The sequence below is a fragment of the Molossus molossus genome, unplaced genomic scaffold (assembly GCF_014108415.1).
Source record: "Molossus molossus isolate mMolMol1 unplaced genomic scaffold, mMolMol1.p scaffold_m16_p_1, whole genome shotgun sequence".
Classification (NCBI taxonomy): domain Eukaryota; kingdom Metazoa; phylum Chordata; class Mammalia; order Chiroptera; family Molossidae; genus Molossus; species Molossus molossus.
The window spans coordinates 107883832-107910756 of record NW_023425344.1 but is presented as its reverse complement, the minus strand read 5'-3'; the positions used below and the strand labels follow the sequence as shown (position 1 = coordinate 107910756).

At 38.9% G+C, this 26925-nt stretch overlaps 1 protein-coding gene across 1 annotated transcript in view; it reads right to left on the bottom strand.

Moving 5' to 3' along the window:
- The window catches only part of NEBL (nebulette), a 113813-nt gene that overhangs the window by 75212 nt on the left and 11676 nt on the right, over positions 1–26925 (bottom strand). The window contains 6 exon segments of the mRNA XM_036277383.1: positions 683–787; positions 4804–4905; positions 6534–6647; positions 14973–15074; positions 16262–16363; positions 23943–24053. Of these exon segments, the coding sequence (XP_036133276.1) occupies positions 683–787; positions 4804–4905; positions 6534–6647; positions 14973–15074; positions 16262–16363; positions 23943–24053 (636 nt within the window).

Genomic DNA, 26925 nt, shown 5'->3' with positions numbered 1-26925 from the left:
AAACAAACAAACAAACAAAAATGTCCATTTCCATACCTTAAAGGAGAGCCAATTTGTGTATTTTTTAAATAATGAAGATGGGTGTCAAATCATTATCAAATTTATGTTCCACAGGATACATTTAAAAGGGTGATACAAATTTTAATTTAATAGATGTTAGAATGACATATTTTGCAACTATTGAAACTAAGAACAAAAAGATATATAGATACCAACTTCAAAGTACGCAGCATGAAATTATTTGTTTTAATTTGTTTCAGAGTATATAGAATCTCATGATTGAAAAAAACAAGTAGAATACACTGGAAAGATATTTTCATAACACTTATCACTGAACTGAGAAAAGATAATAAACTTTGTGCCTGGAAAATTAATTTTGCAGCACAAAATGACAAATCAGTACACGATAAAAAAAATTGAAATTGTCATGAAATTTGATCATCATTTAACTCATATACTGTAAGTTTTAAATTGTACGAAGTTACTGTTATCTTATAAAATGCCTTTACATGGAAACATGGTTCAGGCTTCCCGAACTCAGTTAACTGCTGAGGGAACAGTGTTTGAGATTTGGGGAAGCAGCCTTCACTGTCTCCGGTGCACTTGTCCTCCGGCGGCCTCAGGCTGTCGGTGGAGGTGCCGCAGTGAGTGGCTGGAGGCCCAGGCTGCGGGGAGGGCGTACCTGACTCTGGAGGGTGGCGTTGCCTTTGTGGTGCAGGTGTTCGGCAGCATCCGCATCAAAATGATACATTCCTTTGTTTTCTTCAAAAAGTTTTCTATATTCTCGCTAAAACAGAGAACATGAAAATCAATTCAGAACCAAAGTAGAGCCACTAATACTTAGGAACGCAAACTGAAACACACAAGCTGCAAGTTCCCTCCTGCAGTCGGCTGGTCATGTGGGTTTCCAACAGTGAGCCAAACCGACAGTGCCACGCGGACCAGCTGTAGGTGGTCAAAGTGAACAGCATATGAAACACTCAAGAGAAGCAGAGGACAGCTAGCTGTAAACACGATGCAAAACACAGCCACCACGCTGGGCAGTGGCAACGCCAAAGCAGGCACAGGACCAGAGCGGAGGGGCAAGGTGGGCACAATGGAGGTGATCTGTCCTGCTCTTATTCTAGAACAGGTATGTGTTTGAGAGCATCTAGAAGAAAGAACAGGGGAAAGGAAAGTTGGAGGCAGACAGAGAAATGTTGTACACAAGGGCTTCTCGAGGAAGATGAGGAAGATGGATGGTCATAAGGAACATAGAGAGTGAGGAATGATTCATCTAATTTTCCTGAAAGGAGAGATTAGGAAGTGTCTGGGAGAGAAACTGGTACAGTCGACTGAATTTTTCTTTTTTCTTTTTTAAATCTGTTTTTATTGATTTTTTAGAGATAGAGGAAGGGAGAGAGAAATAGAAACATTGATGTGATATGCATCTATCAGCTGCCTCCTGCACGCCCCCTACTGGGGACCAGCCGCAATCCAGGCTCCTGCCCTGACCAGAAATAGAACTGGTACCTCTTAGTCCAAGGGACTGACAATCTATTGAGCCACACCAGCAGGGCTTGAATGAATTTTTAAGGTAAAGAAATTGGATTAAGACGATTTAGACACACAGACAAAAAAGTGAAATTGGAAGATACAGAATGGTTAAGAATGCCAATTTGGCAACTATAGGTCTCTATTAAAATAGCCACCGATAAGACAAAAATTACTTCATAATTTTTATACGTGGGTATTGGACACAGTTATTTTGCCATGTTTGGGAAAAACTTTTAGAAGTGAATGGTAATTCTCAGAGACGCAGGGCATGAGGCAATGGGGATTTCGGTGATGATGGTCATTCTCGTAGGGTGGAGGGGGAGGTGAGCAGCGTGTGCAAGGGGGCAGGAAGGATCTGCCGCAGTGGAACGGACATGGTCTCGGCAGATGCTCCAGACAGCTGCGCGTGAAACAGGATGAAGCCCCAGTGCCGAGAGGGAGGAGATGCACATGAGAACTGCTATTCCACGGAGACGTATCAATGGTCCCCAGAGGCACATTCAGGCAATTAGAGTGACATATGTCCCCCCAAACTCTAACTAGAATGAAGTAAAGAAGAAAAGGCCCCAGGAAGCTCATGACGATGTTCACATAATACATCTTGACTGAAAAGAGCTAAAATAGAGAACTAAAAAGCCTAGAATCTTATGTCTGGAATAATGAATAGATCCTGAGAAAAGGTCAATAAATATTATCCAAAAACAATGATCTATTTTAGTTACAAAGAATTTCAGAAACTTCTATTTTAAAAAATAAAATAAAATAAGCAAACCCAACCTATTTGAATTAAGATCTGCAGAACTTTTAATACTTACTGTTCCTTATATTATAGTCTTTGTTGCCACCTAGTGGTAGTTACAGAGAGCAACACACAATATATATTTTTAATTTATGCAAAGTTATAAACTGAAAGCTACCCACTAGAACTCTATTTTTCAGGGAGAACTGTTCCCTCAAAAATTTAATTAGTATAGCTGCACAAACTCATAAGCACTAATTTCATTCTACACACTATGTGTATATGATTTATACCAAAGACGTCTAGAGGTCTTTAAAAACAGCCATTTATAATAAACTGACAACTAACTCTGGCAGATTATCCTCTTATTAAGCACTCTCTTGTCTAATCTTTTAATAAAATTAAGTTCCCTTTATAAATCTACAAAATTCCAATTCCCTTTACATTAAAATTTAAAAGCAGGCAATTCTAATGTACAATAAATTTGAGCCATACAACTTTAATAAATAGATCCTCAGAGTAATGCACTTTTGAGACTTAAGCTCTCTCTCCCATGAAGTTATCATTAAATCACAATTCTACTATGGGGCAAAAGGTCTATAATCCAGGCAAAAGCACCACCTGAACAAATATTTAAACTTTATAATGGTATATAAAATAAATATATGACTTTGTCGGTTTTTCTCTGTTGAAGAGATGATAAAAACAATTTCATATTAAACTATGATTTTCACCATTATTATACAATAAAGGTCAATATTCTTGAAAAGAAATGTCTATGAGTGGCATGCATTCCTCTAGTTACAAATTTTTAAATTTATCACCACGGTATTTTTACTGGCTTATTTACACATAAATCCTCATGTCCTAAGTAAATCCAACCCAAGTGTGGGTGAGGAAGAGGCAAGGGCAAAATGCCAGGGCGAGGACCAAATCTGGACAGACTAAAGGTAAACAACGCAGCTCAGGGAACAGGAGACATTGGATTTGGAAGCGAACCTGTGAGCCATGGAGGAAAACCTGAAACTGAAACGGACACGCTAGGAACAGAGGGAGGTGTGCAGAGGTGCAGGGGTGAGCACTGGAACAGCAGGGCAGCATGAATTAAGTGTCCTGGGACTGAGTCTAATTCTGGGCAATAGCCCTCTAACCTTCATTTTCTGCTCAACAGACTGGACAGAATGACGGGTTGCTTTTCCTCCAAAGACCAGTGATCAAGACTAATTCATTAATTATCTCTACGAGTATGAATCACTTACATGCACAGAGCACAGTAAGAAGGGTGACAGCGGTGGTGGTGGAGGAAGGAAGATCGCAACATAATGAACACAGGTTTCATTCATCAAAGCTAAGGATAGACCGTTTCTAACCGGAACTGAAGCTGCATCTCATTATTTAGTAGTTTGGGGAACCAGAGTTTCACAGAGTTCAGGATTTTTTAATCCATGACTATGGACATATCTCCTGAAGACAATTCTCTTCACTTTTCCCCATTTCTTGCCCCAACACACTTTGCATCCAATCTGTACCTGGCCCAAAGCAGTCTGTCAGTAAATTTGGATAATTTTGAGTAATTATTAAAATAGGCACGGAAATAACCTGAGGCCAGATGAGCGTCCAGCCCACCATGGGGCATCTGAGAGGGAGGCAATGCAGGCCCTGGGGGAGCCAGATCATCCACCGCGAGCATCGGTGGCGTCACTAAGTCTCTGAAACAGCGCACAGGAAATGAATCCCGATAGAAGGACCCACTTGGCAGTGTATCCAAACACTCATCAGGATGTAGAGAGACCGCCCTCCCCTCCTGATAGCCCTGAAGAAAACATGGGAAACTTCACAAGACTAAAAGTCCAGTGTTGATGTAAACACCTTTAGGATTTCTTTTCAGAGAAAATACAAATTGGACTAAGACAATTTTTTATGTTACTGAGACCGACTGGACACCAGACACTCTGCTCTGGCATAAAACCAAAGGTCTATGACCTCAGAGCATGATCTTCTCACGGGGGGGGGGGGGGGGAGGGCTTCTCTCTGCCAAGGGCCATTTGGATATTTCTAACATCATTTGTGGGCCATACAAAACCATGAACTTAAAAATTAGCCTGCTACATGTAGTCAGGCTAATTTGGTGAGGCGTGTGATGCTGGTATTGATTTCACAGGCTGTATAGGGGCGCGGGCGGGACATTCCGCCCTCCCCATCCCCCCTCCCCCAGCCTAAAGCCTTGAACTGAATATAGAAGAAGAAAGGGAAGGAAGAAAGACAGAAAGAACTATGAAGTGTAGTTATTCAACAAGAACGTTTGCATTTAAAAGATGTTGAAGAGTTGGCAAAAAAAAAAAAAACACCCTCGTAAAGCAACAGCTTTGGTAGGACGGAAGCAAGCAGACTGCTTTCCCACGAGTTAGTTTCAGGGAGCGGTGCGCCCGGCCAGGCCTAAGCAAGCAGGTGCGCCCCAGAGCACTGCAGGCACGGCGGCTGGAGGAAGCCACCGGACACGGACAGCTGCCATCAAACGACCCACTTACTCCGCTGAGCATTTTGCTGACTTTCAAAGCATGGTCTAAAAACAAGGTTGGGAGATCTGAAACTGGCTCATGCATGTTTTGAATGTCTTTCTTGTACTTCACCTATGAAAATAACATGGAACAAAATACTATCCAGGAGGAGAAAATAGTATCCTTTGCATTATTGCCATTATCATGTTTTAACACATCGGAAAGTACTAGATAGTGGTAGACGGACAGACGAATTTGCACGTAGCCACTAGATGGTGCTCATTTACTACTGAATGCATTTTTTAAAGTTATTTCTGGGGACTTGAAAATATTTTGATTATTCTTTTCTTTGTTTACATAGTTGAAAAGGGTGATGTAAGTAGAATCAAGTACATTTAATGGAAAATTCTGCTTGCAAAACACAGAGAAATTTCTACTGTATTTTGATAATGCTTTGAGGCAATATGGGAGCTTTGGGTATTTTTCATGTTGTTGCCATATAGACCTTTTTACCAACTGCTTTGGAAATATAACAGTATCAATACTCATAATATTAAAATATTAAAAATTGAAAACGTATTGAGCATTTACTCTGTGCCAAACACTTTTCTAAACACTTTATATGTATTGAGTATTTCATCTCGGTAACAATCCTAGTAGGTAGGTACTATAAGTATCTCAGATGAGGAAACTGAGGCTCAGAAAGATGGAGGTATAAAATTAAGAGAGATAGCAGGGTTCAAATTTGGGCAGTCTGATTCTAAACCCTGCATTTTCAGCACTATGCTCTAGGTTCCTTTAAGGATATTCCAACTCTATTTGCTTTACATTTTTACACTCCCGCCCCCCCCCACCCCCACCCCCACACACACACATACACACATACAAAGAAAAAGAAGTAAAAGGAAAAGAAATTATTCTAATATTCCTAGTGGTCCTAAAAGATAGTAACATCCATTTCAATTTCTGGTGACAAACAAAAGTTGGTTAATGAACACAAATAACAATACCTTATGAATATTAATGAAAGTAAGATATAAGCCCTCTGATATGACAGAAGTTAAAAGGTTTAAACAATCTAACAAAGCAACAGTTCAACCATAATTAATCTTCATACTTGAAAAGGTACTCTATTCATCCCACAACTACAGCAAAATGATCAGGGCTTTTCCATGTTTCTTTTGATACTCTGCCTAATTCTAATAAAAATTTTAAGAGATCTTTTCTTGTAAATAAAAACTTGACTATTTTTAAACACATAAAATGAAAACAAATCTTGTGAAGAAGTATCACATAATTTACATAATGGACAAGAAAGAAATTGTAAGCCATTACAGGTACAATTTCTGAAAATTTTTTTATGATAAAACCTACCATGTGCCAGGTAGCACTTCACAATAAGCCTCCTTTCATGGGTATTATTATACGAATTAATAACTATTGTCATAATCACTAATTTATGATACTACACACTACTTTCCTGCAAAACTCTGTAATCTAGTTCTACTCTTGATCAGATATAATAGTTTTATCAGCAATACTATTCATATATATCAACTAATTAGTAACCATTAACAGTAAATTACAGTAATACATTTTTCTCAAAAAAAAACCTTCAGGAAAATATGCTTCAGTGTTTTCAATTAAAATTGCTTGGAAATTACATGACTTTGTTTAATTACAACATGGCCAATTCTGAGACAAGAATCAAAAGACATTAAAAATAATTTTTTATGAATTACAAGTCATGAGACACTTACATTGCTCGCCAGTTCTGTGGCAAACTTATTTTGCTTAAAAGAAACACTTTCAAGGGGATTGTAATGATGTTTCTTATCCTTCATTTCATTATCAAATTTTTCTTTGTATTTAATCTGCCATAAAAGAAAGAAAGAATAAAAACAACATAAATTTCGTAGCACATTTATCTTTAAACTTTCAAAATAACACATTTGATTTGTAATTAGATCAGATAAAAGCTGCCTTAAAGACGAATGAGGACAAAGTTTAAAATTTCTGGTATTTTCACACATGTAAAGTTTAATTAGGCATACATTTTCATTAAAAAAAAAAAAAACTCTACTTGAACATTGATCATAAATGCAATTAGGCATGAACTCAAATCCTATTAACAAGAATTTGCACTAAAATCTCAGGATTTTTAAATGTCTCTTTCCATTTCTGCATTCCTATAATCTATGGTTAATTAGAAATTTAGAGCATAAATGAATTTAAGTCTTCCACATTTAGAAAAATAAGATCCTAATTCCCAGAATTTGAATATGAATTTTCCTGAGGGAATTATTTCAAATACAGTACATGCTTTGTACTATGGTTTTTCTCATCATTTTCCATTTGTTCAGAAATTCATATTTAGGGACTACACTTTCTAAAGTGTCCTGGGTCTAATTAATGTCATTTTTTGTTCCTCTGCTTTAACTCCACAGTTGTATTCAGCAGCAAAATTATTTTTAATATTTACTCTAAATTGTTTTTCTTTTTTTTTTTTCTTTTTTTTATAAGTAATTTTAAAGCAACCAAAAGAAGGATTATCAAGTTATTCTATAGAACTATATTTTCCTCCATGGACAGAGGAGTATGTGAATGTATGCTATGATCACTAACTGGAATTCAGACACAAGTTCTTTACCAAAAACAAACAAACAAAAAACTACTCCAACTTCACATCCCCTTGGATTCCCGTGGCCAGGAAAGGATGACAGCTTTCAAAAGCAAAAGCAAGCTGTTTTGTTCTCTTACAATATTTTTACAATATTATAATTCTTATAATTTTTTGTTTTCTTACAACATTCTCATAATGCTCCTTTATTCCTACATATGAAGGCTGTGCCTTAAAGAAGTTTCTATTAACAGGCAACTTGGGGATGGCTATTTTAACTGAGTGTGTGTTGTCTCCCTCAGGGACAGGCGTCTAAAATCTAGGGAAGAAAGCTAGTGAAACTCTTGATGGGAATACATTTGGAAAATATTTCAAGATGGTTTACAGCAAGTATTTTCTGTTGTGGTTCCATCTGCTAATAATAACTTTCTGATATTCCCATTGCCTTATAAATTCAAGCAAAACCTCATTTATCTAATCATTTGGTGAGGTCTTCCTGAAACAAGCAAAACTCTGATTTAAAATATATATATTTTTTTATGTCATGCAACCAGGGGCAGTATCATCGATGGAATAAATTTAAAGCTCATTTCTGTTTTCCACGGTAGCTGGCACCAAAGCACAGGTTTTCCCTACCTGGCCGGCCCCTGAACACAATCCCACTGTCATTGCACCCTCAACACCCCTCTGCTAGGGAACTTTCAAGGTATTTGAACTGGTGGTTTTGTTTCTCTGTGGCTTTTTAGTGCCTAAAGGCTACTCACTGGACAATGATGGTGGGCTCTCTTAAGTGACTTCCACCTGAACGGACGCCTGACTCAGCCAGACCCACCAACACTCTCCAGTGACTGGGCAAAGCATTCTGATCGATGGCCACCATGCCCTGAACCCTCTCGGCTGGTAGCCATTGCACGAATCAACGGATCCTGCTATGCAGTGTGGACTTGCCTCAAGCTTTCTTTTGGTTATTCACGCTCTCCAACCCCAGGCACGGTGAGTGTCTTGGTTATGTATCAGCTGAATGGCAAACATGTTATTTAATCCTTGTGCCCACAGAGCCCAGCATACTGTCTTTGTGCACCCTGTGGTCCCAGCATAATGACACTAGGAGCAGAGGTAACCCAGAGAGGCGTTATCGTTGAAATTAACCTGACAAATTCTCCTCTGTCGTTAACCCTGGCACTCGCTCTTCCGGAGTCAAGGTGTACTTCTGAAAAGCAATAATCCAAGTTGTTATTATTCTTTCCTTCCTCTACTCATTAAACACTGAGCCTGCGTTGATCCTACCTGAGGTTGGGAACAGTGATTTGACCCAGATACACTGTCAAGACTAGAGTCAATCATCTCTTTCAAAAGCAGATCTAATTGAATCACACACTTAGAAATGGTTCAGAAGTAAGTTCCTACATTTCTGCTCCCGTTGGGGATGCTGTAAAGTGGCTAAGAGTCCACTGGGTTTGTCCCTAATCCTGTTTGTGTTAGTTGTACTTATTATAATTACATAATTTAATTTAATATTGTGAATGCTGGCAAATCTACTGCAAAAAGAGGGTTATTATTTTCATGAAAACTAGGTTCTTTTTCTGAAAGACTTAATGAAAGCAATTCCCCACAAAGAAATTTTTGTCAAATTAAGGGTAGTCGGGAGAACCAGAATAGTCAGGAAGGGGATATAAATAAACTAGAAGGTTCTAGAACTCAGATAGATTAGCAATATAGCTTTTAAAAAATGTCTTTCACAGTGCAAAGCATAAACAAAGCAATATGAGTATGGTTTGCAAGAAAAACAACACAAAACTCCAATAGAATATTCATTTGTAAAGAAAAAGACTTGTCACTACATCAAAAGTTGGTGAATAAATGGACACATATGTGTTCTGTGTTAAAATAAAATGTTAAAACAGCTTTGTGATAGATTTTAATGAGAACTTTATTTTTGAAGATTTCTACCACTGTAATGCATTAGGCTATACACCTTAAAATTTGAATTTTAAAATGCTGTCTAACCTTTCCAGGTTATTTCTGTCGAGTGGGATTAATTATTTAACCTACACCTGTCATTCATATCCTTATAATGACTGTGATAATGAGCAAAGCGTTGTGAAATTTATCTTGCTCTAACCTTCAGTACTCTGTGTGATTTCATGCAAAAGTGCCTAAGAAAAATGCAAGAATTTCCCTCATTAATTAACCACAAAGTAAAATGACTGTATTATATTAAAAAATATCTTTACCAGATACTGATACCCAACTGTTTCTTACCTCCTTCCATAAGGTTTGCACATAAGTGAACTAAGAAATAGCCAAATGGCTTAAACAGTTCCTATCACTCACCTTCTGATTGGCTCACCCACAAACCGCACACGCGTGCCCAGCATTCTCTCCTGATTTCAACCCACACTTCACACATCTGAGTGTCTACCTCTCCACGCACACTCGCATCTCCTAGGGGACCACGGCAGTGCTTTCTTTTGATTGTAACTGATGACTCAAACGTGGAACAAAGGATCTCCAGTTTTAAGGCCATTTGAGACAGAAGGGGTGCTGGGTGACTACTGTTTTTCAGACGCAATGGTACCTTTCACCTAAATCAATTACTTCGGAAACAAATAAAAGTCACTTATACCTATGACAGATTTGATTGAAATGATGAATAGCATATCTTAAGGTGCTGATGTCTACCAACTTTTTTTTAATACAGGATAGGTGTTTAGGGTCAAACTCCTAAGTTTTATAAAACGTTTTAACAGACTTAGCAGGACTTTCAGAGGCCCACAGCTGGAGAAAACACTAGACGTGGAAACTACAAGGATATACGTGAAACCGTTTCCTTAGCACTGCATCTGGACCAGGCCGTGTTCCAACAGCCTGGAGACGCCCTTCGACACCTAGGATGCAAAGCTTTCTCCACTAGGGGCGCCCGGCCTCACGGCAACGCCTATGGCTCAAGTTCATAAAGAGCCAGAAAAGGCAGGAGCAAGGCAGACCCTGAACAAAAGCTCCTCATCGTGGCTACAAAAACAAATGTTAGGAAAGAAATGGAATGTGAGAAGTGTAGCTTATCAGTGAAAATAAAAAGTAAACCAATAGCACAATTCCAAATGTCTATAGGCATTTATTTCTTCCCATTTTGGATGAAACTGAACTAAAGACAGTCAAGCAAGAGAATAAAACAGATTTTTGTGTAGAATTCATCATAAAATCAGTAACATTTTTAAGTCTGGATTTTAGACAAAATAATATCTCTGTCCTCATTTTCATAACAAAATATTTTACTGACTTTGCACCAAATGTGGAGAAATTTGTTTGATCAGTCTATACATGTTTCTTGAGTGCCTAATCTATGCCATTCTATAATGGGGGGTTAAATGTATAGAAACCTGCCCCTATGGAGCCCATCTGTGGTGAACGAAGTAGATATTTACACTTGCGTTTGAGATACTGGTAAAAACACCAACCTATTTATCTTGGCACGTGAAATTTCCTTTATTTTTTACTGATTTTCTTTTAATTCCTTGACCATACTTGTATGTCCTTCCTAAGTTTTAAAAAAGGCAACTTGACAATTATGGAAGCAAAACTATTGTACAAGTTAACATAGGAAGAGGCTGGTATGTATTTCCATTACCTTTTCTGGGTCTGATCCCACAGAGCTCAATTTACGGGTAAAATGGGAGCCTTCTGCCACGGGCTCTCTCGGCTCCTCTTTCATCAGGCAGGGCTCATCACTGCAGGCCAGGAGCGCGGCCTCATCATCACCTCCGCTCTCACAAGCCCTCTGGTGCTGTCTGGTCTTTTCTTTCTGCATCCTGCTCCCACGTTCCCTGCTTTCCGAAATCGTTTCTAAAAAATTGCATTCCTAAATCATTTCCTTTCTATGTATCTATTTGCTTGCGGGCTCCTGTATTCACTATCTGTCATTAGTTTAAAAGCAAGACAACACATGAGCTTCAAAGTTGTCAATGAAAACAAAGAACTACACTTCCTGCCCTTGTTTCTAGTTAATACACTGAAAAGCCAACTGGAACATCCTGAGTTCATTCCAGAGGTCCTGTGTATTCATCCTCCCAGCCCTCGCCTTTTCTGATGATCGTATACACCATGAGTTCAGTAAGAATGCTATGAAAAAATAAAGATGGTAGGTACACCTTACAAATTACAATTTGCTTAAGTATCGGATCATCCATTGCTAATGATTCGAAAGGGTTTTGTTTTGTTTTGTTGTTGTTGTTTTTGATCTGCCTTTAAATCCATGTAGAAATCAAATGGTAAGATTTGGGGTGACTGAATTTAATATGTGAAAATTAAAGCCCAAATACCGAAACTTTCTTCTAAGTGCTCTCAAATAAGATTGTGAAGGAGGGAATTTAAGACCAGCATCTAGGAGCCAATGTTACTGTTCCTGCTTCATTCTGTATGTGAGTTCATATCAAAAGGGGGAGGGAAAACTATTCGGAATGTCTCCCGCAAAATTATTCCTATGAAACCTTGTTTCTACGGGGGGGGGGGGGGGGGTGCCGAAGGCCTTTCCTCGCAGTAAGTGATTCATTCAACCCTCCCAACCACGCAACAGGTGGGCACTGCGGCCACGCCCACTTCACCTCCCACGAAGCTACAGATGCAGAAGCTAAAAAGGTGCCCGAGGTGCTCCACCTGGAGCGGCAGGCCCAGGCGCTCTGGGGCAGTTCACGGCCCTTTCTCAACTACTCAACCAAACCACACGGCTTTTCTAGAACCTGCTGCTTCTCCTAAAAAGTCGAGGGGGAAAAGCTCTGCCCCCAGAAAAGGCTGGAATCCTAAGAAGTCAGGTAGCTATGCTGGGAGTCGCAAGCGATCCCAGAAGGGCGATCCCAGAAGGGTTGCCAGGTATGTGCCAACACCTGCCGCCTCTTCAACAGGCGTCACGGGACGAGGAGAGCTCGGGTCCCAGCACTTCGGCCCCCCGTTAGAATGGCCCCGTCTCTTAGTGTAGCAGCAGCCTCCTGAGTCACAAAGTTGTTCGTAGGAGACGGTGCCTTGAACTGTGACCCAGTCAGCGTGAGGCGCACTGACATGCGGGCGTCCCTCGCTTGTCCCTCGGTCTCGTTTGCGCCCCCACGGCCGAGGTCTTTTCAGGCCTGTCTGCTCTGCGGGTGGATGATCACAGACACACCGGCCGGCCTCTGGGCCTTTCCCCTCAGAGGCCAGCCTTTCCTGCAGTTGCCACACTAACCCTCCCTAAATAGCATTTTCTTCACAGGGCTTCTCTGGCCAGCGTCTTCTGGGGGAACACATTTCTTACCTGGAAGTACAGGCTGCTTGGGAGATGACAGTTAAGGTGGTGGCAAGCGGTGCTGGGGACGCCTTTTCTGGATTCCACTCTAAAACGCTCCCCACTTTACATCCTGAAATCACTTTCTGTTTTTAGAACAGATTATTCTACTCCAGTCTCTCAGTGTGACGGCCTGTAGCCCAGGTGAGTAAAACCCTGCTCGTTTATCATCACAAATCCTCGTGTGTGTTCATGACCACATCTCCTTGCTGTGTCGCCTGCCTCTGGTGTCAGGCCTCTCTCCTCTGTCACTCACGTTCAACCTTTATCTAGGGTCTTCCCCTGAGCAAAGCTTTCTAAGTCCAAGGTAGCTCAAACCGACCTCCTACACAGACCTTTCTCATTACACCCCCCTGGCTGAGGTCCTCTCCACACTCACAGAACAAGATGGGTGCAAATAACACTTTGTGTTTACTTTGTTGCATTTTCCTTTCTACAAATAAATATGAGCATCTTTTTCAATGGGTATTGTCTATTTATATTTGCTCTTCTGTGAACTGCCTATTCACCTTTGCTCATTTTTCTACCAGGCTGTTTGTCCTTTTTTTTTCAATATAAAAGAACTTTTGGCTCTGGCTGGTTTGGCTCAGCGGTTAGAGCGTCAACCCCTGGACCAAAGAGTCCCAGGTTCAATTCCGGCCAAGGGCACGTACCTTGGTTGCAGTTCACTCCTGGCCCTGGTTGGGGTCATGAGGGTGGCAACCAATTAATGTGTCTCTCTCACATCAATGTTTATCTCTCTCTCTCTCCCCCCTCCCATTCTGTCTGAAGATAAATGTAAAAATATCCTCCTGTGAGGATTAAAAAGAAAAAGAACTTTTGTATATTCTAGATATTAAAATGTTGTCATCGCGTGTGTTACAAATATTTTTTCAAATATTTGCAGACCACTGCACTTCTTTTTATATGGAAAAAGTTCTTCTGAGACACTTCCTTCTCCATATAAACTCTATCATTTTATGTTCTTCAGTTATATTTTATAGTTTTACTCATTTACATCTCTTCATTGTGCTATGTAATTAGGACTTTTGAAACTTGAAGAATGGATATTTTCAAAGTGGAAAACACTAAGTATATAAAATTTACTGTTTGCTAAAATTATTGTTGGTTTTGCAAATGTTATCTTTTTCCATTGAAACAGTTTTAAATTTTTACATAGTCATGTATATCTAATTATTCTTTTATACCTTCTGCATCTCTAGTCTTATTTAAAAAACAACTGTATTATCTCTATTTGATATGTGTAGTCTCCTGGATTTTCTCTTTAAGATCTTAAAGTTATTTTATTGTTTACATTCACAGAGTTAATCCATCTGGAATTCATTTTTTATATGGTTTAAGATTCAGGTCCAATTTTATTTTTACCCTGATGGATGACCAGTAATGTCAGCACCATTTATTAACTAATCCAACATTTTCCCACTGACTTGAACCAACACTTTTATCATATATTAAGTTTATATATATATTGGAATCTATTTCAGGATTCTCTTTTCATCTACTAATTATTTTATCTCTTACTATACCAATCCCATATTGATTTAATTTCAGTGGTTTTATATTATGTTATGGTAACTCGTAACTTAAGTTCTCCCTCACTGGTCTTCATTTTCATACTTTTAAGGGCTATTCTTGGGCATTTCCTTTTCATTCAAACTCTAAGATCATTTTATCCATGTTTTTTTTAAAAACCTGTTGGAAACTAATCAAAATTGCATGACATTTATATATTAATTTGGAAAGAACTGAAATTTTTATCTATTGAGACTTTTGTCCAAAAGCATGTCATGTCTTTACACTTTTTCAGATCTTGTTTTATGTTCTTCAATAAGATTTCAAAGTTTTCTTCATTTTCATCACTCTTTTTAAGTTCATGATTAAACTGAAGCATTTTGAAATGAAGAAATTCATATTTTTATTACTAAGTTAAAGTGCATATGTGTGTGTAGATAGAAATCTAATTATTTGGTATGACTACTGCTAAATTCTAGGAATCCTGAGAAATGTGACAATATGGCTAAACTCATCAAAAAAGGTTAGGATTTGAGCTGAGAAAAAAGAAGACTTTGTTTTAAGCTTAAATTGGACTTTTTTTTTTTTCCATAGTGGATTTTATAATTATTGCAATCCTATCTGAACTAGTTTAAGAAACATTATCTTTGCATATTCTTGCAATTAAAGATAGTATCTAAAATGAAATATTTTCCTGCACTGCTAGAAACAAAATCTCTGAATAAAATCATTGTGAAATCATCAGTACAGTCTTACTTGACTAGAAAGTTTAGAAGCTTCAACAGCATGTTCAAAATCTGGTCTTCCAATTACAGCAGGCTCTTTATTCATCACGCCTTGCCCCTTTTTGTATTCTGCCTAAAATGAATAAATGAGGGAATGTTACATATTTCTACTTTCCAAAGGAATATTTCATTGACATTAGCCAAATGCATACACATAGATATACAAATATGGATATAGATATATGACCCTAAGTCCATAAGAATATTCCTTACAATTCACCAAATTCTAAAATGCCCACTGCTAGATCAGGAATTAATTTTATCATATGGCTATTTAAATAAACTCAGCATTTTTGTAGTAAAATAATTACTCATTTTGAGTCACGTACCCAAATCATCACCACCATCGTGTTTATATATAAACATCGGGGGGAAAAAAAACTCAGAAAATGCAGGGTCATTGAGCCTCTGCCTTGAGCATACAGATAGCTTTGATGGCCTTGTGTAGTCTCGGGAACCGGTCTAACCCTATTTGATTAACGTGCAGGGAAAGTTAGAAAATAATTATTAATTATTAATGTTTAAGGTGTGTATAGCCTGTTATTTAAATATTTGGTTCAAGTTAGGACATCATTTTTAACCAGGTGTTTGGGATGTTCAAAAAAATATTAATCAAGGAGGATGTCTTGGAGAAGATGAGAACCAGCCACGACGTCAGGAAAACTGGCGAGGGTGGATGCTGGCAGGCAGAATCTGCACAATGAGCAGCCACAAATAAGAACAAGGCCAGAAAATAAGAAATTCTTTTGGACAGGGTGAGGTAAGAGATAATATGTGATCAGATAACGAACAACCTTGACTTTCAAGCTGGGACATTTGAATGTTTTCTTAAACCCGAATAGTATTGATTAATTTAAAACAGCGGTTCTCAACCTGTGGGTCGCGACCCCTTTGGGGGTCGATCGACCTTTTCACAGGTTGCCTAAGACATAACAGTAGCAAAATTACAGTTATGAAGTAGCGATGAAAATAATTTTATGATTGGGGGTCACCACAACATGAGGAACTGTATTAAAGGGTCCCAGCATTAGGAAGGTTGAGAACCGCTGATTTAAAAGTATGATAATACTAGCCATAGGCAAGTTGAGTTTGGGCAGTTTCTGCATATACCCAAATTATTTAGAGCCAGATGGAGAATACAGACTTAAAACTTGAGATGATTACTTTCACCCATTAAATTAACCATCCAACTGCCAAAGCCATGCTGTGTTATTGCAACAATAAGAAATCATTTCTGCTCAAGATAAGAAAGGTGATTACATTGCTTATGATCTTGGAGAGTTGCGTTGCCATCTTGATATCGGGTCTGTCGAGCCCTGCACTGTACACATGGGTGTCCTGCATGTCTTTTCTATAAGAAATCTGATCAAAGAGACAGTTTTGATTTAAAAAAAAAGATATTAGTAATTTCATACAGCCACTACCCTTAATGCCCACAACATTATTTATCCTTCTTACAATCACCTTAGAGCGCCAACCACAAGTTATTGCATAATGCAACATTTATTTGGATATATTCTCTTTTTACTATACCTATGCCTCAATAACATTAAGACATATGAACCGAATTCATACAACATCAAAAATATGAGCCCAAGACCTTGGCACAAAACCAATCTTAAAGGATTTTATATACCCTACCCTTATATGCATGTCATTGTATGTAAGTGTGAATACACATATTCACATAAATAACATCCTCATCGAGGGCTTTCACTCGCCCTTCATGCAGTCTGTATCCTAGTGGATGCAGGATAAGCCCAGCACATGAATACAGAAAATCACTTCTGGGGGGAGGGTGTGTGAAGCTCTGTACCTCTCCAGCTTTCACCCACCCAACCACACCTCTGCTCCCTTTTCTGACTGGACTCTTCAAATGCCCACATCTGGAAATCCTAGTCATGGGTACTGATAGTTTTATTATCTATTAAGTATCATTGGAATGACTTGATCCTCCCAAAATAAAAGCAATTACATTACAGAATATCCCATCCTCCAAATGCACGTTTGACACAAACCAAAGTGTGGAAAACAGACATTTTAAAAGAAAAATACATAAAATTTTTGCCAACTGTATTCTAGATGACAGTGGTCATTTACATTAACTCAACTGACATAGCAATAGACCAGAAGCAAACTGGTATAATGTTCAATGGTCAACATCTCACCAATCTGTCCCCGTCTTCTGTGTCGTGAGATTAGTCATGAGCTGAAAGAATATTCAGCTACTTTTCAAAAGCAGTTCTATTTGGCAATATCACTAAGGGCTTGTCACCTTGTCCATTATATTATGTTCTACTAAAGTTGTAATGCACAGGGCATGGTAACGATTTCAAAAATAAAATTCATCTTCATTTTTCCAAGGCACAAAAGGGTGGAGCACAGAAATATACAACTAAACATCTATATAAATGCACAATTAACTACATTTTGTATAAAACAAGCATTTCTAATATTGCCTGCAGACTTCCTGCAGTAGCATCATCTGGGGTACTTATTTTAAATTTAGTTGACTACTATGAATCAATATTCTAGATAATTCAATGTATCTTGTTATTTTCTTTTCAATCTTGCAGGGTTAAAAAAAAACATTAGTACATTACTTCTTTCAAAAATAATATCAAGTATAAGAAATGATAATGTATAAGGATCTCAATAGACAGGCTCTCTATATATCATATTATTTATTTTAATAAAACATTTAGATACATTTCTATTTGCTTTTTTAAGAGCTTGTGTGTGCCTCACCATCAAGACTATTTTTTCAACTCTGTTTATACTCATGAACTTGTCTGACAAGTGAACAGCTGAAATACAATTAGCACAATGTCAACAAGAAATGTGTTTTCGTCAGTATTTCTGTTTTCATGTGCTTTATCTTGAGAAGTACTTTCAGGTAGGTTTTGTGCATACAGGTACCAAAAAAAAACATGAAAAAATAAGCTAAAAACTGAGTTATTTTGTTGGATGGATTTTAAATCTTCAGAGATATAAAATAATCCAATTTTATTGGTTTCAAAAAGCAACACACTCACCCACAAATGGTGGCCAATCAATCTCAGCCTGCACTGAACTAAACACAAGCTGTGTAAACAAAAACCAACTCTCAGGTGAAAAAAAAAGCCAAAATTATTAACCACCTATGAGACTCCCTGTTTCTATGTTACTACATTCAAATGAAAACCATAGAATGGGCGGGGCATCTTTTTGTTTAGAAAAGAATGAAGGTAAAATGGAAACCCTGACTTCTTTAAAAGAGCTGCAACCTTTCAGAAATCTAAGCTGTGCATGCGTTGCCTAATTACATGCTGTTCAGCCTAACGACGGAGTGAAGAGAGGTGAACAGCACAAAGGCGGCAGGAGCAGGACTCTGAATGGGGCCCCATCATCCATGTAAATTGCAAATTAGAGGCCGGCATATGTGACTCAAAACAAATATTAAGATTGACGTGAGCTGCAAATTCAAACAAGCGGACACCACAGAGCTGCACAGGAGAGACGCACAGGAGCCTGGTCACTAGTCAGCTCTTCCAGAGTGTTGCTGTTTGGGGACAGCCCACGGGAACGGGGGCTTATGCTGAGGGATACAGAGCAGCAAGTTTCTAGTTTTCACTATTTGCAAGGATGTCTGAATATAGGTGGTATAAAAACATGGGTCATTTTCCTAGGTTATTCCTTTGTAGTAGGCATGTGTTCATTTTTTTATATGGAAACTGCCCCCCCCCCCCTCGCGTCATGTGATTTGGTGGAGCTAGCATATGCAGCCTACTTTCCTAGCCATAGGAGTGGCCACCTGACAGGATCTGCAGGCAGATACCCCATCCCTTTGAAAACCGTGATTACTAGGAGAGCAGACGTAACCCAAGCAGGGCCAGAGTCCTTCGAAGGAGCTGAGGCTGGGAGAGAAAGAGGTGCTGTCCTTACATCTGGGATCAGCTGCTGTAAAGATTAATTTCAAAAACACTAACTATCATCTTGAGACCACCTAAACAGTGTGTCTGGAAGTGAAGTCACAGAAGCTAGCAGAGCCAAGAGATGGGACAGAGAGAGACAGAGTCCTGGTGACACTGTGGAGCCTCTGGATCCAGCTGCGCCTGAAGGTAGCCTGAATTTTCCAGTTATGCACACCAATAAATTCTTGTTTTTTATGAGCTAACTTGAGATGGATTTCTCTCAATGGATCTAGAAACTGCTAAAACTAACACAGCCTCTGCTGCACTAATTTTTCTTCACTGTCAAATCTGCCCCCTTTTGCCTCCAATAAAGATTTTAATTCTCTCAAAATATGTCATTAAATTTCTCCCTTCTCTCACCATGTTCACTCCCTCTCAGCTTCTTTTTTCAACTCACTCTGTCTTTGAATCTCAGAGTGTTCTCTCCTTACAAGCTTCCACTTCTGTTTCATGAGGCCACAGCTGCTGCGTGTTTCCTATGTCCGTGCAGAGTTCACCATGCCAGGCACTGGTCTAAGTCTTCTGCACACGTTAATTTATTAAATCCTCACGCCAGCCCTGCTGTACTGAGCTGTCTATACTCAACTGAGTTCTGACCACACACCGTGCCAATGAAACTAGTTATCCTGAATCCTCTTCCTTTTGTCGTTCTAGGTTAGATTTGGCCAATAAGAGACTTATTTGATTTAGAAAACAGAAGAGAAATGGATGCCATTATTCTCCCTGTAAAGCCAGACATGTGACAAAGAACTCCGGTGACTTTGCAGCAAGCTTTTTATATTTAGACAGCAATAGGTGAGTTAATAAACTAGAGGAAAGCAACACCTCCCCCAAGACTGTCTTTTACAGTGAAGTTCAAGCACTTGAAGATGTGAAGACTGAGAGCTGAGGGGCAGCAGCCAAGATGGGAGCCACAGAGAGACACCTGTTGGGGTAGCGTGAGCAGACAGACTTCAAGAAACCACATCCAACTGGCCCAGAACCATTCATTCCCTTTCTACTCTGGTGAAGGTTAACATGATTCTTAGTAAGAAGAAACTAGGGAGGATATGTATCTTTTAAGTTTGTAGGACAGAAGTGAGTAATGTAACCAGTTGTAACTCTCAAGAAATACTTCTATCATCATCATAAACTCTCACATTAGAAAAGCTCTCCAGGTATCATCAAAGGGGCATACACACTGGAAATGCTATCTTAGGCTTATTTCTGTCTGGGCATACTGTATTAAAAAAACAAACAAACAAACAAAAAACACTAAATTATTAAAGTGTAAATATTATTTTTAAAAGAGAATGTAAACCTTTTAAGTATAAGTAAATGGAAGATCCGATATTCATCAGAAAAAATAAGTTTTCAATCCTCTAAAAGATCAAGGAACATATGAAGCTGTATCCAGTACAGTTTATCATTATTATTACTGTCATTGTTTATAAGAGCATTTTAGAGTCAACAAAGTTTTCTTATTCATGGTTTAATTTTATCATCACTACAATATTATGAATGAGGCAGAACAGATATTACTGACCATTCTGTCTTAGAGATGGACAAGATACTAATACACCTATTTTAATGTTAACTCCTGAAGCATTATTATTCTAAGTCACATCAAGAAACCATATAGCACCAGAAATGTTTTCCCAGCATCATTTCTACTGATTTATCTTTAAGTTTTTTCACTTTCTGATGAAATAGAAATTTTGTCTGCTGATAAGTTTTTATTAACATTAAGAAAGCACATATATCATTCTTGAAAAGAACACTAAGTCTCTCTCCCCTGCTGAATACTTCTTTCTAATGCACATTGAATTGATTACCAATATGGTGTTTTGGAAAAGTTGACCACTCCAATTTCATGACAAGTCTATACAGACCACATTACTTATAAAACTTAAAATGGCAGCTTAAATTTTGTTTGACTTACTTCAGAACTATTGGAGTTCGTGTCTCTGGTAAGATTGATGAGAACTAATAATGTTACTGGGGTTTTCATTACAAGCCCATCTTTAGGGAAAAGCAACAGGATAGAAACCTCCAGTTTCTCTAATTACATTAGAAAAACTTGGCAGGGATACATCCCTCAAGATACAAAAGGATTTAGATTGGCTCTTTTTAATCATTTTTTGATTATAGTATCAGCAAAACAGGTAAGTTATATGGGTTCGAGAAGCTTTTGAATATGCCCTTCTGACCTAAATGTTGCTTAATGTAAATTTCATATTGATTTGGACTTTTAATGAAATCTTACCTCTTTAGATTGTTTTGAATTAACTATGAAATCACCCTTTGAAACTGGAGGGGGACGAATTGGGACTAACATTTTATGGAGGGGGCTTTTCTTCAGAGCACTTCACACCTATCATCTCATTTTACACTTGGGACCCTAATGAGATAAAAATCACTGCCCTGATTTTAGGACGAGAACACCAAAATTGAGAGATATTAGTGACTTGTCCAAGGTCATGCAAGCAAGGGGCAAAGCAAGCATTTTAACCCTGGTCTGACTCCAGCTTCCTCTTCTACTGTATGCTACAGGGGAGGATATCCTGAGAAATAAGTTTTCCTTGTTTCATGATCAATGAGTTTAGGGATGATAAAAGAGACTAACTGCCCCTGGATGCTCTTCGGAGGTAAAAATTCAGTTGGCCAGTCACAATCCGCTCCCCGTCCTCTGCTCATTCACGTTCTACAAAGGTAGAAAGGAAAGGGAGGTTCTAAAACAAAGTGTCTCCTGTGGGCCACTGGTGAATGTTTTAGTAAAAGGTTTGAGTGGCATGAAGGCAGAAATTAAAAGCTTTGAACTATCATTGTCCCAGTTTCTTAGGTCTCCGACAGATATTCCAAAGCTGACTTGATTTGGATGGAAACCTAAGAAAGGTAAGCAATGATGCCGACCTGCATTGTTTCTAGGCAGAGTAGGTGTACATGTGACAACACATTTGATTCTCAATTAAATCAAGTCATTTACAGGCTTAGTGTGAAATAACATCCCATGTTGCAAAAGGGTTATTCTTAGTCGATTCTCTGCAAACGAGTGAGTTTCGCTGGACTGAGCGAGGCAGGGTTGAGTCTTGTGGTGACGCTGCAGCCCCGTGGCTGAACCACGAGGTAGAGGCACTGGCTCTGCTTGTGGCTTTTAAGACCTACGTTTAAATTTCATATTGCAGGGACAACAAATGTATTATTCTAAGTGACTTGACTCTTGAGGAATATCAACTACTTCACAGATAGAATACAAATATCCTCCTCACTTAAATCTGAGTAAATAGTCTTAAACACTTTCTAAATCCTATTATATGTACAAACTTCGCATGTAAAGGTTGAGCTGGTTAGACAGAGGAGTGTAAGTAAATACACCCTTCTCCCATAAGTACACAGTATTGAATGGAGAAAAGGGCTTTATACTCTATTCCCTCAATCCCTCAATCAAAGACCTTTCAAAAGAAAAGGCAGACTTAAAATAATAACCCCGGTTCTATGATAAGGAACTTCCGTATTTGAATTTCATTGAATTATAGAGTTAGGAAGGGCCTCTTGAGGATGTGTGTAATGCCAGCTCCTCCCCAACCCACCACCACCACCTTCTTCTTTTCTGCAGTGCCCTGGAGCCGCTGATCTGAATGCTGATAACCTATTTTGTGCCCATTTAATAAACTTCATTTAAAATCTTGACCAATAACCAGTGACCTTTCTGAGGGAGGCAGCAGAGACTCACAGAAAGAGTGAACTCAGAGCTGTATTCTTTAGTCTCCTTTTCCTTGACTACAAAATGGAAATCGGTGCAGGGAAATTGTGAGAATTGGAGATGATCAAAGTCTTGGCACAGTTCTGCTACACAGCGGTGCTGCCTAAGAGGTAGTTATTATGATTATTATGGTCATCCTGTAAGCAAACTGTTCTTATAAAGCATCCCCTTCAAATGACCTTGCTGGTAATAACAGACATGTAGTTTCCTCATCTCTCATCAGTCTCAAACCATCTTAGAAAAGTGCTTTGGCATCGGCATATGTTTATACATTTGGATTAAAATGTAAAACCTCACTCAGTTTTTACTTCAGCACTGACCTATTGCAATTCAATACGAGATACCTGCTGCCGCCCTGCAGAGACTGCACAGCTGCGGCCCAGGGGCACAGGTCCGCAAAGCGCTGTCCGCAAGAGAATGCGTGGTGGGGCCGACCCGTGTAAGATGGCGAAGATGCTGCAGGTACTTTTCAATAAAAGAGAGTTCCTTGACCCAGCTAGGACAGACACCTTATCTTAACTGATTCTAACCCATAAAGAACCTGACAGCTTCTATAGCCCTTCTCGAAAGCAGAGAATTCATGATAAATAAGCTTTCCCTGAGATTTCAGGAAGAAATATTTCTTCTAGGCAACCCTGAGAGTAGTGGTAATTGAGCAAACACATGAAGGCTTTGATGTACCTCCTAACTTATTAGCAAAGGAGAAGTTCGTTTTCTAGAGGCTCGCTTCCTCTCTTGACTTCTGCTTCTAAGCCAGCCATTGGGCATCTATTGCTTTCCCCTTCACCACAGTCTCAAGGCCGATGCTTTGCTCCCCGCAAGCATTCCAAAGAGACAGTACGATCTTGCTAGCATCGGTGAATGCTTCTTCCCTGGGCCACTGATTGGCATCGTTCTTTCTCGATTCTTCTGCAAGCCTAGACAGGAAACCACCGGAGCTTCGCCCTCAGGTCAAGAAGTTCCTAAGAAATGCTAATAACCCAATAGGTCAAAGCATCCACATGTCTTGTTCAAAGCAGAATTTCCAATGCCTGCAAGTACCGGGCATTTTAAAGGCATTCCGCAAGGTTTTAATAACTGTGAACACAATAATTCACGTCTTTCTGACTGAACACAGAGAGAGAGAAAAAAAATTTTTTTAAGTCTTTTTTGAATAGAAGTGTCATAATATTTAAATTTCAACAAATATCCATGACTGTGAGTTCACCACAATTTTCCAGAAAATCGCGAGGAGTGGCTCCCTTACGTTACTCTGGTGTTTGTTGACCTCCATGGCGTGTCTGATCTCAGGTGGTTCCTTCATGTGGGCGTAACCTGAGAATCCTCTGGCCGCATCATGTTTCTGCCTGTAGGCGATCTGAAACACACACACACACGCCGTTACTCTCACTTACAGGTGCGTTAAATTCTTACTGTTAAATTGCAGCGTTAGGCTAGGATTTTATATATTTGAATACTACAACTGATGGTCAAATTGCCTGAGCCTCCGTAACAAGACAATACACATAACGCTTTCATTTTAGTGCTTTCGTTTAGGCTCCTAACTCTAATTCTTTGTCACTCATTTCAAAAGTCCTTGACCACAGGCTGAAATCCCAACTCTCGTATTCACCTGCTTTAAATCTCTGCTAGGATTTTGGGAAATCTCCCACACCCGAGAGCGTTTAGGGTTCTAAGTGTTCAAGGTTTAAATATTGGGAAAGCAACTGACGAAGTGGGGGGAATGACTGGATATTTAAAAGTGAATTGTTCATTTTTAAATTAACTCTTATGATTTTATGAAGACACAGCTATACTATTTAAATGCCTTAACCTTTGGGAGAAAATATAATGCAGGCAGAAAGCTCAGCTCTGTCAAGCCCTGTCCTCTGTTAGAGAGAAGCATCGCACCGACGCCATCCATTACCAGCAAGTGAAAAGTGCTCCTCACAGGACAGAAGCCACGCGTCAGCATTCTGAGCAGTATGAGAAGCCATGAGCATGCTTACTTCAGAAACAGAAGCAATCAAACTCAACAAGAGAGTTGGAAATAAAAGAAGATCCTGAAGACAACAAACAAATTATCCCCTGCTCTCAGTCTATGTCATTATCCTATTTATTTCCTTCATAGTTGTTAATTACTTTGTTTCCTATATGTCAAATTATTTTGTTTCTGTCTGCCCTTACTAGATAGAACATAAATGTCTGATTCACTGAAGTCTCAGAACCCCAAACAGTGACTGGCACGAGTAAACAGTAATAAATATTTGCTCAAATGAATAAATGAATGAATGAAAATAATAAAACAGGAACAACTTTCTTCAAAATTAATTGTAAATATTTATTAAAGGTTTGATAATAAAAAGATATTAAATGGGATTAGAATTACTTGGCCCAAGAGAATAAAGTCACCTTAAAAAGAGAGGTCAGGCCCTGGCCAGTTTGGCTCAGCGGTTAGAGCATCAGCCCACAGACCAAAGAGACCGGGTTTGATTCCATCCAAGGGCACGTACCTCGGTTGCATTTCGTCCCCAACTCCAGTTGAGGTCATGCAGGTGGCAACCAGTTGATGTGTCTCTCTCACATTGATGTTTCTCTCTCTCTCTCTCTCTCTCTCTCTCTCTCTCTCTCTCTCTCTCTCTCTCCTCTCTCCCTCCCTCCCTCCCACTCTGTCTGAAGATAAATGTAAAAATATACTAGGGTGAGGATTAAAAAAAGAGAGAGCGAGAGAGAGAGATTAGAAAAGTGTTTACCAAGAACAAAACAAAACCTAATTTTCTATGAAAAAGAATAAAGTTAAACTTAGGGGGAAACTTTTTACCAATATGATCTCCTTGAGAGCTATGTCTATAAATACATGTTTAGTGAATGAATAAACTAGTTTATTAAACATTCTCATGAACTTAAACTCCCCATGGGCTTTAATAAACAGAACCACCCATTTGACTTAGATAATATACTTCTCTAAAGGATTAAAGTAATAATTACAAAACCAATTTTTAAAAACTAAAATCATCAAATATGACCACACAAACAAAAGCATAACTTTCAATGTTTAAATCCCCTCTCTGCTTCCTCTACTGAGTTTTTGTTTTGTTTTGTTTTTTTGAAAACTAATAAAAGAGAACTCAGTCTGGGTGAACACCAAATTGTCTCAAAATTTTGAAATCTGATAGAAAGTCCCTCCTTCACTGAAACCCAAATCTATCTGCCCATAGCTGCCTCTCTCTGGCCACACAGGAGTCCAGTTCACAGGACAGAACTTTAAACACGGGAACACAGCTCTCAGCGACTTCCCTGCTTCCAGACTGTCTGTGGGTTGACGCACTGAACCCCTAAACTCCCTAAATGCACTTCTCAGCACAAATCCCAATGTATCCATCTCTTTCTTAGGGTGCCCACAGTGCTTCAGAACTGGTCTGACCTATCCCAATTAGAATTATTCAATTTAATCTAGACTACCATCTCTCATGGGTTATACGTGATTAATGCATCCAGAGATCACACTGCTTCCTTTGGATGGTTATGCTGAGATTTCTGTCAACTAACACCCTTTGGTCTTGTTCCGTCCCGCCCAGCCCTGTTCCCACATCCAATCCTGCATATCTGGTTGATTATTAGGACTCACATGCAGTACCTCAAGTTAGCCCAGGGTAATTCATCTTGTCAGAGTCTGCCCCGTGATTTCATCCATTAGGATATCTAATTCTGATAAACATATCCTTACATTTTTCACCAATTAATTATGTTAAACAGGAAACCCATTAAGAACCTCCATTCGGCCTGAGAAAGTCCATTAACTCAGTTCCATTACATTCTGTATTACATCTTTGGGGGGAGGAGGAGGAGTTTAATGGGGGGCTATGCCTATTAAGCCAGGACAAAAACTTCTATGAGATACGTTCCTTCTACTTAAATAAAAAGAGCTAGGTGGTGCCTGTCTCCTTTTTGCTGAACACCGGGTTTATTTTGTACCTTAGACCGACTATCACAGTTCTGGCTTTATAAACATAGCCAGTGCGGCTGATGATTTTGTGGGTTATCATAGAAATGGTGAATCATCAAACAGGGTTTTAAAAAGTACTCTTTGTTTAAAAGGCTATGTAATTTTCTACTTGCAGCATTAAAATAGTCATTTCATTTATAGCTGCTACAAAGCACCACTTCAGAATTAAGATTACATCAAGTTTGAAGCAGCTGAACTTTAATTTATCATATTAATTTTCATCTTTAAAACAGCTAATGGAAAA